Here is a 16,225-nt window from a genome sequence, read left to right on the forward strand (position 1 = left end):
CCATGGACATTCGACCACTCATCAACTTTTACGTGTAACATATTTGATTCGTTCAAACCAATCTGAAGGCTCTTCTACTGGTCTTTCTCTTCTAGACATGAAAAAAGCATTCGACAGTGTTTGGCAACTTCAATTTTCCAACATACATTGTAGGAATAATCTAAAGTTATCTGTCGAATCGTACACTTCAGGTTAATCGCCAGAACTCCAAGTCTGGAAGACTTGCTGTCGGAGCTGGTGTTCCTCAAGGCAGCATTATGGGACTAACATTATACAACATTTTCACATCTGACTTACCTGAGATACCTCAGGGATGTCAAAAATCTTCGTTTGCAGATGACATAGGCCTCTCCGCCTAAGGACAAAACCTGCGTGTCATCTGTAGTCGTACTTGCAAAAATAAAAGAATTCTCCTAATGCTTCCAAAAGTCAACTTATAATGTTCCCATATGAATCAAAAGCTCTTTATTTGAAACCTTCAAGAAGACATGTCACGATGCGAGGGGTTCAAATAAATTGATGATCATGATGATGATGATGATAATCAGATGAAGTTAAGTATCTATGACTTATACTAGATAAAAAATTAACATTCAAATATCACATTGGTGGCATTCAAGCCAAGTATGACAAATATGTTAGATGTCTTTATCTACTTATTTATAGAAAATCAAAACTTTGTCTTAAGAACATGATCTTCAAACTAATTTTTAGGCCAGCCATGTTGTATGCTGTAAATATGAACTAGCTGTTGCAATACCAGGAAGAAAGCTCTGCAGATGATTCAAAATATTTTTTATGATTCTGAAGCTTCCACCCTGATGTAGTACTAATAAGTTACATAGAATCTCCAATGTTGAAACATTGGAACAAATGTCGAATAAAATTAGACAAAAAACGTTGCAGTCTTCTATTGTCACGATAAATGCGTTATATAGCTAGGTTCAGTTAGATAGAAGAAATGAATGTAATGTTTGGAAAGAAACAAATAAAGAATTTAAGAAAATATGAAATTTGCTTTACTCCTGGATAACGTGTATACGTTCACAATATCCAGTTAAACAAAATTTCAACTATTATTTGTTAGGTTAAATCTTATGAGCGAATACAAGAATGCCGGTCAAACTTTGTGTTCCTCAATTAAAAAATCAAAGTTTTTAACAAATGCTTTAGAAATGCACCAATATTTCTTCTCGTCCTTAACAAGACAACGTCAGTAGATCCTAGCTACGGTACGCCACATATGGTAAAGTAAACTTCCTATCGGTTGAGAAACCACATGCAAAAGATTAGAAAACAGTCATTTATCCAATTTGCAACAGTCTCACAAACAGAGTGACGTTGTGGAAAAAGTCGTAAAATGAACAAATGAATGACACTATTTTATGTCAGCTTTATTGGTCGAGCTGGCTTTGCCTCTCAGAGTAAATACAACCTAATGCCCAGCCTAGGGAGAAACTGTTTGAATATACTTGACCCATTTTCCATTTTACACGAATGTAAATTTGAAGACCTTTCAACCACTTCCTGCTACGAAAGTGAACGTTTAACAAATTCAGCGCTTCATCGCGAAACGAAACACACACTCACATATCAAGAGCTTAATTACACAATCAATTACGTGATACATCAAAAGGTACTTGCGAAGATTACATGGCAATGTGCCAATCGGTCTCATCCAAACAGTCACAAATCATAATTACGATCCGAGTTACTACAAGTGGCTAATCCATTTTAATATGCACCCATTAGCACTCAACACCCCCTTCCGGAGAAGCTCAAGTAGCTTAGTCTCAAGTTGCCATCAGCTGGCAATCGACTAATTTTCAAGGGTATGCGATATTTCGAATGGTTGCGAAAAATACCGTGGAAACGAATTTCCGCGAAATACCATGGAATCCAATGTGATGAATATTATTTTCATTCAACTTTGTTTTGTTTTATGAAACTAGGAAGCATAGGTGGAATACTTTGGTAACAGACAAAACAAAACGAGCGTAACGTGAAATACCGAACTGAATACATGAAACAATGTTCTCAAATCAAAAACACCCACCAAATGTTAACTTAAACTACTTGTTTCCCATTTTGTATTATGTCCGAGAAAATGTCCTAACAATATATGTTTTTTTTTTCTGGTATCCTAATCAAATAGGAATCTTTGTAGCAATTGCAAAAAGTATCTTCAGAGAAATCCCTAGTTAGAATCTTATATAAATCCTGAAAGACAATTTTATAGCAAATATTAATTAATTTCTGGAGTAAGTTATTAATTTAAATTTAAAAGACTTATTGACCGCGAATCTTGAAGGATGTTCAATGGAAGTCGATGGATCAAGAGAGATAAAATCTTAGAGGAGTTGGAACTTTTTTGAAAAAAAATCTCAAAGAATTATTGGATGAGTTCAGATGACTTCTGAAACAATCTTTGGAGAAATTTATTTCCTTGGGAAAATAAAGGGTCAATCAAAATTATTGCAGAAATTCTTTGGGAAATAATCATTAAATTAACTCTTCAAGACATTTTCGGAGTAATATATGAACATTTGGATACTTGAAAAAAAATTCAAATGAAATTCTTAGAAAAAAATCACGCAAAACACATACAGTAATACTAGTCGTAATGCCATGAAGAATTCTCGAAAAAATCTTAGATCTTAGAGAAATGTCTGCTCTGATGCTATGAACATTCTAACTCGTATCTCATGGCTCCTATTAGGTATCGTTGTTTTTCCTAAAGTCCTATTTCGTCTCTTCTTAGCCTCTTTTTGGTACCTTGGCCTTTCTTTTTCAGGCAAGAGGTCTCTAAAAGTAAGAATTTAAGGAACTCAGTCGCTACCACCCCCGTGATGACGAAAGGCTTACTTAGTTTTTTGGGATAACGACTGGCATAAACATGAAAAAGCAAAGGGAAGTTAGTGTTTTTTTCTGATGAGCGGAAAAGTCATTTCCTCAACTCAAAACTTGATGAATTTTACTTACAGTATGGCCCATAAAAAAATGCGAAAATCGTCATATCATGTTTTATGGTAGTTTTTACATAGAAAATGTGAATGAAACATAAGTATTAGTCATTACTTGTATTGTTTAATCTATTTAGACTCAGTTTTTTTGCTTTGGATATGATTTTTATCTGTTACTTTCACCTTACCTGAGAGGAATTGGAAGCATACCTTCAAATTTTATCATGCGGACGTCGAGTCCAATATCTGTGTGATGAAAGCTTCTAAAACATCAACGATGGCGTGGGATTCTTCGCAGGCCTTGTCTCCAGCATACGCCCATATCAAATGACAGAATTGATTCATACCTGGATAATTGGAGACTTAAACACATCTCGAAAAAATGGCTCATTTTGAAGAGTTTTGATTAAACCTTCGTAAGTGTGATAAACGGCTCCGTTTTGCTCAAAACCTTTGAGCTAGTATTGATATAAGTTGTCTCTAACCGATGGAACAAATTTCATCCTCAAAAATCTGTTTTTAGGCCTCCGTATTTATTTTTTATTCAACCTCATCAAAAAATAAAGGCATATAAAACCTATAAGACGCCAATGTCCTCAAAACTATGACCCTGGAAAAATATTTTATTGTGATCATGAAAAACACGTTCTCTAAGAACTCTTCTATCCTCTGATACCAAACCAATTAAATTTTTCAACAATAAGGTGTGATTTTTGAAGGAGGAAAGCTTATCACCAGAGTATACGACAATCAGACGCTGTTTCTAGCTTTGGGAGGATAAAACCTTTGAACTTATTTTTTTTATTACATTATTTAGGACAGTAAGAAAAATTGATAAAATTGAAATTTTTAATTTTAGGGAATCAATTCTTATCTAGCCAGCACAGACCCTACTTATGTGTCTTGTTGGAACTTGACTAGTAATGAATGTTTTTTATCAAAATCCTTCGATGTAGTGAGTTCAAGTACATTATATTTAAAATGTTCCATAAGAATTTTTGTTCAAAATTTTGCTTTACTAGAAAACATTTGACAAAATGTTAAAATTTTAAAAAAAATTGCCTATTTATCTCTTTACATAAAATAAATTCACAAAATCATATCTTTTCAGGTATTTTAAATATTTATAAAAATATTTCGTTTTGAATTTACTTATGTCAAATATGTATGCTTTTGGATAGGCAACGAAAATTTTGGATTTTTACATCTTTTAACGGACTTACAAGACTTTGTTTTGACCCTTATAAAAATCAACCACGGCTGATATCAGATTTTTAGTTTCTATTCACGTTTCATATGCTTAAATTTATAATTTCCGATTAAACAAGTTATGGTCTGACCATTCATGTTTTTTTTTACAAATTTTTTTACAAATTTTTATTGTACATACTTCATGACCTAGCACTAATTTCCTACAACAAAGTCGCTCAGATATAACGCAATTTGTGCAAAACTGATAAAAGGAGCACAAATGTAACACCATTAACAAACAGGTAACGGAAAAAAGCGCTCAAAATTCCATATCTGCTCTTGATATGTGCAAGCATGGAATGTGCAAAAATCATATTTTTATTTGCACTAATCTCGTAATGGCAGTATGGTTAAGTCAGCTCATGTAAAATTCGTAAAACATTTACGCAAAATGCTTTACTAGTAGGTGGTGGGTTTCGAAAATGGCCAATTTAGGGGTTATGAAATTTGTGAAAAAAAAAACCTTTTGCATTTGAATCCCTCAAGTATAGTAGCTGTCAATTTTCAGACTAGGATTCCGTTAGGTTAAAATTTTTAAATAATTCAAACTATGGTAAGCTGTCATGGAGCAAATGGAGATCGAGTGGTGTGAATAAAACTTTTATGACAACAAAAAATTGTACATTAAGGTGAACCAGCCTGGAAACCAACTTGAATAATGTACCGTAATCCGGGGGCAAATTGATCACTATTTCACAACTTTTTGTTTTGTTATCCTTCGGAATTCAAATATTGTCAAATAAATTAAGACACCAGTACTCCATTGATTTTTCTCAGTTTATGTAATCGCTTTTCAATGGAATGATATTTAACATATCGTAAAAACAGTTTTAATACCAACATATTAAAATGACACATTGGGGCGAAATTGATCACCATATCACATGACAGATTTTATAATTTACTACTAAATTCGGGTCTCCCGATTCTGAAAATGATGTCAAAATTCTTATAACTCGAGTATTTGATCAGTTTATTACAAAATTAAACTTTGAAATTCTAAATGTAGGCAATTTCCCCTTTGCAATAAGCACATTATTCGAGATTAAACGGTTTCATGGACAAAAAACTATATTTGCTTCGCTGTATGGTATCAAAAATAAGTTCAGTAGCTCATACTTGAGCTTACCGTTTTGCTTCGAATTGCCGGACGCTTCGAAAGCCGGACACTATGATTATTTTTACAGTTTTAATAATATAAATTCAATTTTTTCTATGTTACTGATGTACAAAACTGTTCTTCAACTTCAATTGTATGTTATGGTTGTTAATGTTTCGCAGTAGGCTGCAATATATTAAAAATAAAAATAAATAACAATATGTGTTTCGATACTCCACACATTTCAGTCCTTGTTAGACTGCATCTTACAGATGCCGTTGAAGAAAGATTCGATTTAAAATGAATTGAAAACAGTGTTATTGTGTGAAATCACGTTTTAAATGAAGAGCCAACTATTGTGTCCTATTGCTGTGAAGTGGAAATGACCAAAAATGTCGGATTAATGGTTTTATGTGAAAAATTTTCAATGTCCGGATTAAAAAACAAATTATTTGACTGCCTCGAAAGCCGGACGCACACGAATATTTGAAGAAAACCAAGTTTAATCCAATTCATTGGAAGCTGTCGTGGCAAGTTCACCAACGAACATTAATTTTTGAACATTACAAAGAAGAAATTGTGTTACTTTTGTGTCTGGTGCATTAAATCAAGAGTGTTATCATGAATCAACTATAGGTGGGGTGGTAATGCATTGTGAATCCAGACGCTAGCATAAGGTGAGTGAAGTAATTTTTGCCAAAACTTTGTGTACCTTTCTGGCAGATTCAGCGTTTTTTCCGACTGTAGACTTTTGTGATTACATATAGTAAACTGTTCAAAACTATGAAACTTAGAGTTTGTGTGTTGGAATTTATACAAAATATGAGAATATTTTGTCAAAAAGAAGTGTCCGGGATTCGAAGCAAAAGTGTCCGGAATTCGAAGCAGCCTATTAATAGTGTCCGGAATTTGAATCAAGGCACATCTCATGTTTTTGCATATTTAAGCGTTTTTTGCGTAATGAACCACTATTTTTATTTCACCATGCAATAGAATAAACATTTAACTTCATGATAAACCACAAAAAATAAAGGAAATATATATAATGAATTATAAAAATTTTGGTTGAAGTTAACCCGGTGCTTAAGTGTCCAGATTTCGAGTCAAAACGGTACACAACATTTTCAACACTCAAAATTAACATGTAGGCATAGCACCAGTGGATCGTTTAGTATAGATATTTCCAACTGTATTGCTTACGTCTTCAAAAACTGTGATTTTTTCTATGCAAAACTAATCCTAATAAAAAAAAATAGTTCAAAATCATCATTAGACATCTACAAACTAAAAAACATGGAATGCCTGTGGTGCCAATAGAACCTTCAGCATCCTTGGAACGAAAATGTTTTTTGGTTCCGTAATCCGGGGTAACATTGATCATTTTTTTGAATATTTCTTAAATATTTTGTTTGAAAATGCAAATGTTGCAAGTTTTATATTTTTAAAATAAGTACTGCCACCCATAGCTCGTGACTATATACTGCATTTTGTTTTTTGAAAGATTTAAGTATATTTAAAAAAATGTTTTAAGTGATTTTTTGATTTAGAGTAACATTGATCACCTATGTAAATAACGTTCGGTAATATTGAAAACATCGTTACTTACTTAAATCATGGCCCCCGCAGCCGAATATGAAAGCCAAACGCTTACAAGTCATTTACTTTTTGAGTTATTTTAAAATTAAAAACAACTCGAACCACGGAATACGCCTAAAGGTAGGCAATTTCCTAAGGGAATTCTATATTCTTTACAGTAATTCGTTAATGTTGCTCAATTGAACATATTTATGAAAGTTTTGACAAAGGAATCGTTTTCAGCGATGCCATTTTTAGTAAGAACCGCATTTTCCTTGCTCATATCGTTTGCCGAACTTATGTGAGATATGAATCTTCGGTAGTGTCATCCTTATCCATTGAAATCATTGTTTCAAAAAGTTGACAAATTTACGGATAATGTAAACGGAATTTTCGCAAAAATCCCCACTTACATTAGCTTATGAATATAAGAAAAAGAAGCACCATTCGTGATTTGGAAATGTTCCATCAATATAGGATGATACGAACTTTTTACGAGATGAGTCATTCGGATCAATGTTACCCCGCTGATCAATGATACCCCGGATTACGGTACCGACCTGATCAAATTAGCCCCAGTGCTCGATTTGCCCCCGGATTACGGTACCGTCTAATTCAAGGCACAAACTTCGAGAAAGAAGCATCAAAAGATAATGCATTTTTTTTATCTTTGTGCACTAGCAGAAAGTTTAAAATAAGAAACTCGACTTCCTATGTTCAATATTTTCTGTGCCTTTAAAATCTTGGGCCACATTAGCCGGCCTTCGTAACAGCTATGTTTGGATTTCGACTTGTTTCACCAACCACAATAGTTTATCACAACAGTTTCAAATTACTATCGTTAAGCGACGGCAAAGGTTTAAATAAGGTTCTCAATAATGTAAAAAAGTGGTTTACAAATTTGATTGCATCGCTTGGCTATACATGGTTTCGAAGACAGCGGTGAGAAGAATTCAAATGTATAATCAACTAACAAGTAAATGTCTTCATCAGCATTGAAGCATGCTCGTCACCACAAAAATATGAAGTTATACGTATGCTAACATGTAACATGATTTGCATAACGAGTATTGTCAGAAATTATATTCAGCGAAACATTTTTGAAATTTATTTATTTATTTTTTCTGAAAACCAGAACCGTGGAGTGGACCTACTGCAGTGGTTTGAACGCGTGCCTCTTATTAACGCTGAAAACCTGGGATCGAATGCCATCCCAAGATAGTCACTTATGACGTAAAACGTAAAAGTTATAGTGACGGGAAGTCAACCGTTGTGATGAACTAGCACAGGGCTTAATATCTTGTTATTATAGATTGAAAAAAAAAACAGAAATCCTTGACATACCGGATTTCTATAAAGTTAAACTTTTCCATGTTTCGCTCAGATGTGTTATTATCAGTGTTAAAAATTCCGTGTATCGGTTCTTGTCGTATCGATATGAACAAAATGCACATCGCACATACCCTTACTAATTAAACTCTCCTCCTTGGCTTTTTTTTTTCAGCTCACAAACCTCTTCAACAGCATCCCATCGTCATCGTCGTCGTCACCGTCTTCATTAGCAGGGCATCATCATCATCGGCCTCGTCCCCGTCGTCGTAAAGTAGCAACCAGTGGCGGCAACCGGCATCATGAGTGTTCAGCGATACAAATTAATATTTATACTGATATTTTTCATCCACACATCAACTGATGCCGCCGCTGAAGCGAGTGCCGCTGGGGATCTTCACGCCACAGCTGCCGTTTATCACCACCAGCCACAACAGCACTTCCAGCAGCAGCAACAGCAGCAGCGACAGGGTGGCCGCAGTGGACCGTCCAACTTGGGAGCAGGTAAATACGGTATTTAACTATATTTTGCAGGGTCTCTGTCGCATAGAATAAGCAGGGGCAAAATTTAGAGTTGAGCAAAAGTTTCCCTGTAAAATTTCTTGTTCAATCGGGTCTAAGTTGATTTTTCAAGATTAAGAGGTTTAATACCCAAATTTACCAATTTAAGGACTGTTCATTTTACGAAGTGGACCTCTTGTTTATACTTCAACCTTTTTATTTATTGATAAATCATACTCGGTTTTCTGTGCATCGTTCAACTATTGTTCTACAATGTTATGAACATATAAAATCTTACAAAATTCTTTTGGTTAAAGAACTAAATCTTCCCAACTTTGCGGCAAAAGTTCGTTTAAGACCACCAATTTTAAAACTTTTGTAATTAAAAATGTGCAAAATTGGAGTCAATATGTTGAAGATGTGTGGAATTTATTCTGGTACAACAGGTATAATTTATCGGGAAATTTCCATCATGGTCGTACTTTTGCCCCACCTTACTCTATATTCGGATCAACGAGCCGCGAGTAGGAGGCCCATGGAAGTGTGAAATTGGGACTGCTCAAGCTTTAGTGGCTTCATTTGATGGTCTTGATACGATTGAGATAATGGTCAGTAAAATGGGATTACAATTATGGACTTTCGCGGCCGGCAAAGGTTTGCGTAATGAAAGAATTGGCAAGGTGGTCTTTATTAACCCGTATAGGCCTGAGTGAAAGCAAAAATACTGAAACCCTCACCGCTCAGAGAATTCTTAACGGATTCAAATGATTCTTTGTCAGTTCACTGGCCCACGTATCTAGTTTCTAAAAGTGGCCAGAGGAACTCGGAAACATTCCTGTGGCCGGAGTTATTCCGGTGGGTCACTGGGTCAAGTCGGACAAAAAAGGGCTATTTTTTGGGACATGTCAAATTACCTTTATTTATTTGCAATGACAATCATCATTTCATAAGCTTGGCACGGATGTTCAGATACAAATTGGCCTCTTTATCGAAAGTTTGAGGCGTCCCGGGGCCCCAAAATGGTTATTTGTAGGATTAACTAAATGCAAAACTCATAGTTATCCAATTCAATCGTTTCTCAAAAGGTTTACACTGATGCAATTTTCTTAAAATTCCTTCATGTAGTAGCCACATTATAACCGATTCCGGAAATTATCTGTGCCTTGAAATTTGCCAACCTCCAGGGGCACAAACGCACAATACTCGTCTCACCCGACCTGACCCAGTGATCCACCGGAATAACTCTGACCACATGAATATTTCCGCGTTCCTCTGTCCACTTCTAGAAACTAGATATGTATGCCAGTATACTGACAAAAAATCATTTGAATCCATTAAGAATTCGCTGAGCGGTGAGGGTTTTAGAATTTTTGCTTTCACTCAGGCCTATACGGGTTAATATCCGTTCATAAGGCTATATTCCGGAGGATTCGATCTCAACGAAGGAACAACTAAGCACGTCCATTTTTGTATGCGAATAAATACAGTCATCTCTGTCTTCCTCGATATTTCGTATCGCGATATCGAGTTAGAGAAATATAGTAAAAAATGGTTTTCATGGCTACCTCGATGGTCTCTTGGATCACATCTGTACTGGTTTTGTGTTCTACAACTCGATACCTCCCTAAGTCTATGGTCCTTCAGTTCCATTTTGTTTTTAGCAAATGAAACACAAATATCGAGAATGCAGCGTTTGCAAAATAAAATAATGCCTTTGATTTTGATATGCAACAGATTCACTTCCTCGTCTTTCTAATTAGATGCTCTTCAGTGGTTATCGGTGAAGCAAAGAATTGTATTCTTGACGATGGTGTTCATTTTTAAAGTAATTAACGGTTTATTGCCTCGATATTTGTGTGATCGAATTGAAAGAGGAAGTGACATTCATAGATATAATACTAGAAACGCGACTGAATTAAGACACCACAGTTTTTCCGTCGATCATGGTATCAAATATGCAATAAAACTAAGAAGAATGAACATTCAGAACATCATCGTAAAATGTGCTATTTTTCATCATATATGAAAGAGGTTTTTGATGGGCATCTTGCAAACTAAGAAAAACTCAAATTATTCTTGTAAATGTTGCAAATGCATTGAATTGGTAATAATAAACTATTCCTATAGTGTACACATTCAATGATGTTCAAATTTACAGAATTCGAGGCATTTCCAGATCGTGTCCGGTATTGGGTGCCGCCTTTCGAGATCGATCAATTTGGTACTAAAATTCATCATCAAAATGCAGTGTCAAAATTCATTTTTATATTTTCAAATTTATTTTTGTACACTATAAAAATGATAATATTTATCATAAATGGGTAACACGAGCCCATAAAATCAATATTTTTCGAATTATGAATTTAGTGGCTTAAGTGTCCGGTACTGGGGGATCTCCCCCTATCGTCTCGCTCAAACCTTTGTAGGGGTATGTGGTGGGACCATCATCATCATCATCATCATCGAGTTATGGAGGGTTTAGAAGGCATGGAGTACAGGGTTCTAGGTAGGAAATGAAAAGGCAGACGAGCTTGCTAAACAGGGTTCAAATACACAGTTCATACTGTACACAAAATATGGAACTAAAAGATGGGAACGACAAAGGGTGATGACCAATTGCATAGGCACCACAAGGTGTAATCAATCTAAAGGATTTTTAGTTCCAAATGTAACTATCACGAAAAGAATCTTAGAGCTCAACAAGAGAGTTCCTTGTATATATACTGGCCTATTAACTGGACACTGTCCGAGTAGATATCATTTAAAGAATTTTGGTCAGGTTCAGAATGATATCTATGGTTTCTGTAGTATGGAACGCGAAACCTCGGAACATCTGCATCTCTGCAGTTGTACAAGCGCAGATCCAAATTTCTAAACGGGGGTTATTTACAACCAAGTGAAATTTAGACTGGAAATCCCAGTAAGGTTGTGGGTTTTATTAACTCTATTTTGCCTGACTGGGAAAAGACGACAGTTTAAGTTCCTTCAATGATGCGCATAGTAAAAGGGACATGCCACAAAAGTTCAATCTCATGGACGCAGTGGCTTAACCTTCCCAACAAAAATAAAAACAAAAAAACAGCACTTTGGTCTAGAATGTAGATTTACAAGCAGACTTGCATTTAAACCGTTTTCCACAAAGGTGTTTAGATTAGTTTAACACTTTGTTTCCTTCAGTAATTCCTAAATAAGCAAGGCATATTTATGAATCATTGAATCCTCGAAATATTGTTTGTCCTAAGCACCAAAATATCACTATTTACTTTAATTAGAACTACTGCAACTATTGTTATTTTTCACAATTTCTTTGCAGATTATACTTTTGAGGTATTGGCTGTTGAAAATATTTGAAAAGCCAATCGTTTACGAATTGTGCAATTTTTCTGTTTGACGAAAAAAGGCTTTCACAGTCCTGTTACACGTATGTTACACGTCAACATTTTTCACCTATCGTCAAATTGACCTGCATTTGAATGTTTTTTTTTCTTTAATTTCTTTATTAGTATCATTCTAAACATTACATTCATTTCTTATATCTAGGTGTTCTGTGTTATTAGACAACACTAAAACAAATTTAAGATTTTATTAACATTTTGTTAACAACATATAACATTTCATTTGCCGTAGCAGTTCAGATTTTTTACAGGTGAGTTGATTTCACCTGCTTATAAGAGAAAAAAACGCTTTAAATATACTTAACCTAACTTAACCTAAACATATAACGCATTAATCGTGGCAATAGAAGATTGGTACGATTTTTGCCTGAAATTATTAATTATTTTATTTGATATTTGTTCCAATGTTTCAACATTGGATATTCTGTGTAACTCATTGGTACTATACCAGGGAGGAAGCCTCAGAATCATTTTTAAAATTTTATTTTGAATTCTCTGCAGCGCTTTCTTCCTGGTATTACAACCGCTTGGTCATGCTCAAGCTCATTATCCATAGCTTCCACTACTTAAGGCGAAACTGGAGGCTTTTCCGTTGGGATTAACATAGCCAGCTTTCAAATTCAAATTTTCTTGGTAGTAGTGGACTCATCCAAGTACCACTATGGGGAGTATTGTAATCGCGTGTAATTCAAATAACGGAAAATATAAGAATGCCATAATCGGGTGGGCATTAACAAAACAATTACTCAAGGAACTGAAATAATTTACTTTAGGCTGAACGACCTCGTTAGCCTGTCACAGTGAGGCAAAACATCACAATTTTCAGTCAATTTCTCTATAGTCATAGATATGAGTTTTTGAGAACTGTTATCTCCGACGAACTATATAGCATAGATATGAACTATATTTTGTGGATCGAAAATTCGATCTACATGGCTTTGAAATCATATAGGCTAATTTCCCATTTCAAAAGTATCAAATAAATTGTAAGAAGTATTGCAAAACGTTTGAAAAAAATTGAAAAAAAAAAACAATAACAATTTGTGGGCAAACAAAATGTGAGCAACATTTTTTTATATCTATTGCATACAATTTTAGTGATCATGGGTCCGATTTTCAGCAACTCCACAAAAAACTTCGTTTTGCCATCGAAAGAAACCACATAGCGGGGAAGTCCATTCATTAGTTTCAGATTGTTGAAACATAAAATGAATTAATTGAGAATCAAAGACAACTCTCAGATTATTTTTGCATAGTTTGTTGAATGCTTTGCTATTCTGGGAGATTGCCTGGACATATTGGATTTTCAAAGCAGATTTCGTTGAGTAGTTCTGAAATATTGGCAAATGCTTATGAAATCTGAGAGAATTTGTGGATATATTTGAATGTTGGAGGATAATAAAAAAGGGAAGAGAAGCTCTGAACTTCACAGAGCACTATAAGATTATTTTGAAGTTTTTAAAATTTTGATTATTTTGAATACATGCTCCGAAAATCCGTTTTTTTATCGATGTTGGGAGCACAAAAATCGATTGAATCCATTTTCTTCATGTGATTTTTTGTTTCAATTCAAGAGGAAGAAATTGATGAGCATTTTTTAATGACTTGATAAATCATAAACCTAGTTTTGAATAAGCCTGTATCATTTATATTTTTTTATTTCAATCGTTATTCAATGGAAAGAATTAAGAAATCGTGCGTTATTGCATTTGGTCGTATTTTAGGAGCAAACATCGGTCAATCGATTCGACATGTTGAATTTGAATCGATTCAGTAATGTTGAGTGATGTTGAGATCATATGTGCCCTACGCTTCTCACAACCCATATTTATCAATTTCATTTACACACACGCGTGTAGAGCGAGTGGGATTTGGTTACTGAACACCTCAATATATAAGACAATATATTTCTAAGTTGTTTCTCAATACTTATTTCTGATTCATTGGTGAATAGTTTGGAATTCTGAAAAAATGTCTGGACTAATTTGGAATGATGATGTATAACGAGGGATTCTTAGGTTATTTCTGAACTAATTGAGGATTACAGAGAACTTTTAGGTCATTTTTGATTTATTTTTTAATGTTTCATATTTGTTGATGAATACTCTGGAATACTGAGAGAATCTCAGAATGAATTGGGGATGTTAAAGAATAACCAGAAATTGATGGATTAGTTCGTAGCCAAATGAAGATCACATTAAACTCTTCGAATATTTCTGAATCGTTGGTAAGTACTTTTGAATTCTATCATAATTTCTGCACAAATTGGGAATGCGGATAATTTCAAGAAATCCTGAGGATCGCCAAGAATTATAAAAATATGTTTGAATTGTTGTTGACTACCTGGTATTCTAAGAGAAAGTCTCAAAAAAAAAATTGGATGTATCCAGGTAACGACAAATTCCTGAAATATATCTGAATCGATTATAGATCACGGAAATATTCTGTCTGAAAGTATTTCAAAATATAAAGACGAAAAAACAGCGGCTGAAAGCTTGTTTTTCTTAAGAATAATCAGGTAATTATTAATTTTTTATTTCTTCTTTTCTTTCTCTTTTAATTCTTATAGATTATCTGAGTAATTTGGAAGTGTTGATAGCAACGAGAAATTTCATGAAAATTTCTTAACTAATTAAGAATCACAGAGATTTGGTAAATAATTTCAGAATTGTTGTTGAATATTTTGGTATTCTGAGAGAATGTCTGGACAACTTTGGAATGTTAACGATTAACGAGAGATTCCTAGGTTGTTTCTCAACAAATTTAGGAATACTCTAAGATCAGTATTAAATTTGCAAGATTATTTTTGAGATCAAATATTTTCTTTCGAAATCCTGGGAGAATGTTTCAATGAATTAGGAATTTTCAAAGATAACCAGAAATACCTGGAATATTGCTCAACTTACAGAGCACCATAGACATTTATAGGAGAATTTCTGAATTGTTTGTAATACTTTGAAATTCCCAAAGAATGCCCAGGCAAATCGGGATTGTTGATGGTAATGAAAAATTGCTTCTTGACGATCTCAAAGAACAATGAAATTATGTTTGCATTATCCACATTTTTTCAATTGCTGTTGAATTATTTGGAGATTTGAGATAATGTTTTAATTGAGAATTTTGATAAATAACGATCAATTCATAGAATATTTCTGAACCATTTGAAGATCACCGAGATCTCTGAGAGTATTTCTGAATTGTTGGAAAATACATTGAATTTATGAGAGAATGTCTGGACAAATTGGAAATGTTGAAGGGTAATCTGAAGGATAACATAGACCTCTAAGATTTTTTTATGAAAAATTGGTAAATACTCTGACAAGAATAACGAGAACTTCTCAAAATATTTCTGAATATTTTTTTCTAAATTGTTGAAAAATAATTTGTAACTCTCACTCTGGACTAATCGTAAATGTTGAAATGTAACAAGAATTACCTAGAAAATTGTTAACTAAATGAAAATCACAGTAAATACAAATGAATATTATGGAATTCATGAAGAATGCCTGTACAAATTTTGAATTATCGTGGATTCAAGAGATTCCTAGGATATTTCTTAGCTAGTTGAGGATTACAAGAAACTTTAAAATCATGTTTCAACATGCAATATTGATTTTGGATTATTCGTAAATACTTTGGAGGATTGAGTGAACGTCTGAAAAATTGAGAATGTCGAAACATAACCAGAAATTCATAGAATATTTCTGAAATTATTAAGGATGCGTAATTCTGAAATGTTGGTAAATATCTTAAAGTTATGGGAGAATGTCTGCGCTATTTGGTAAAGTTGAAAGATATTAAAAAAATCAGAATATGTTTAAGCTAATTGAGAACCACATAGATCTTTGAGTATTTATGAATTGTTGGTAAATACTTTGAAATTCAGACAAATTTGAAATGTTAGATTCTTAGGTTATTTCAGAACAAAATATAAAAACAAAGAATTCCAGGGATATTTTTGAATATTTAAGATGATTGTTTAAATGTTGATAAAAACTTTGGAATTCTGAGAGAATGTTCGAACTTATTTGGAAAGTTGTACATAACGAGATATTCTAAGAATATTTCTTAACCAATCAAGGATTGCAGAAATGTTCAAGCATATTTACAAG

At 33.8% G+C, this 16,225-nt stretch overlaps 1 protein-coding gene across 1 annotated transcript in view; it reads left to right on the forward strand.

Moving 5' to 3' along the window:
• LOC5571666 overlaps positions 1–16,225 on the forward strand; it is a 99,966-nt gene that overhangs the window by 25,808 nt on the left and 57,933 nt on the right. The window contains exon 2 of the mRNA XM_001653703.2: positions 8,393–8,721. Coding sequence (XP_001653753.2) covers positions 8,520–8,721 — 202 coding nt within the window. The 5' untranslated portion in view covers positions 8,393–8,519. The remainder of the gene's footprint in view (positions 1–8,392; positions 8,722–16,225) is intronic.

Source organism: Aedes aegypti, chromosome 2 (genome assembly GCF_002204515.2).
Source record: "Aedes aegypti strain LVP_AGWG chromosome 2, AaegL5.0 Primary Assembly, whole genome shotgun sequence".
In the NCBI taxonomy this organism is placed as follows: Eukaryota; Metazoa; Arthropoda; class Insecta; order Diptera; family Culicidae; genus Aedes; species Aedes aegypti.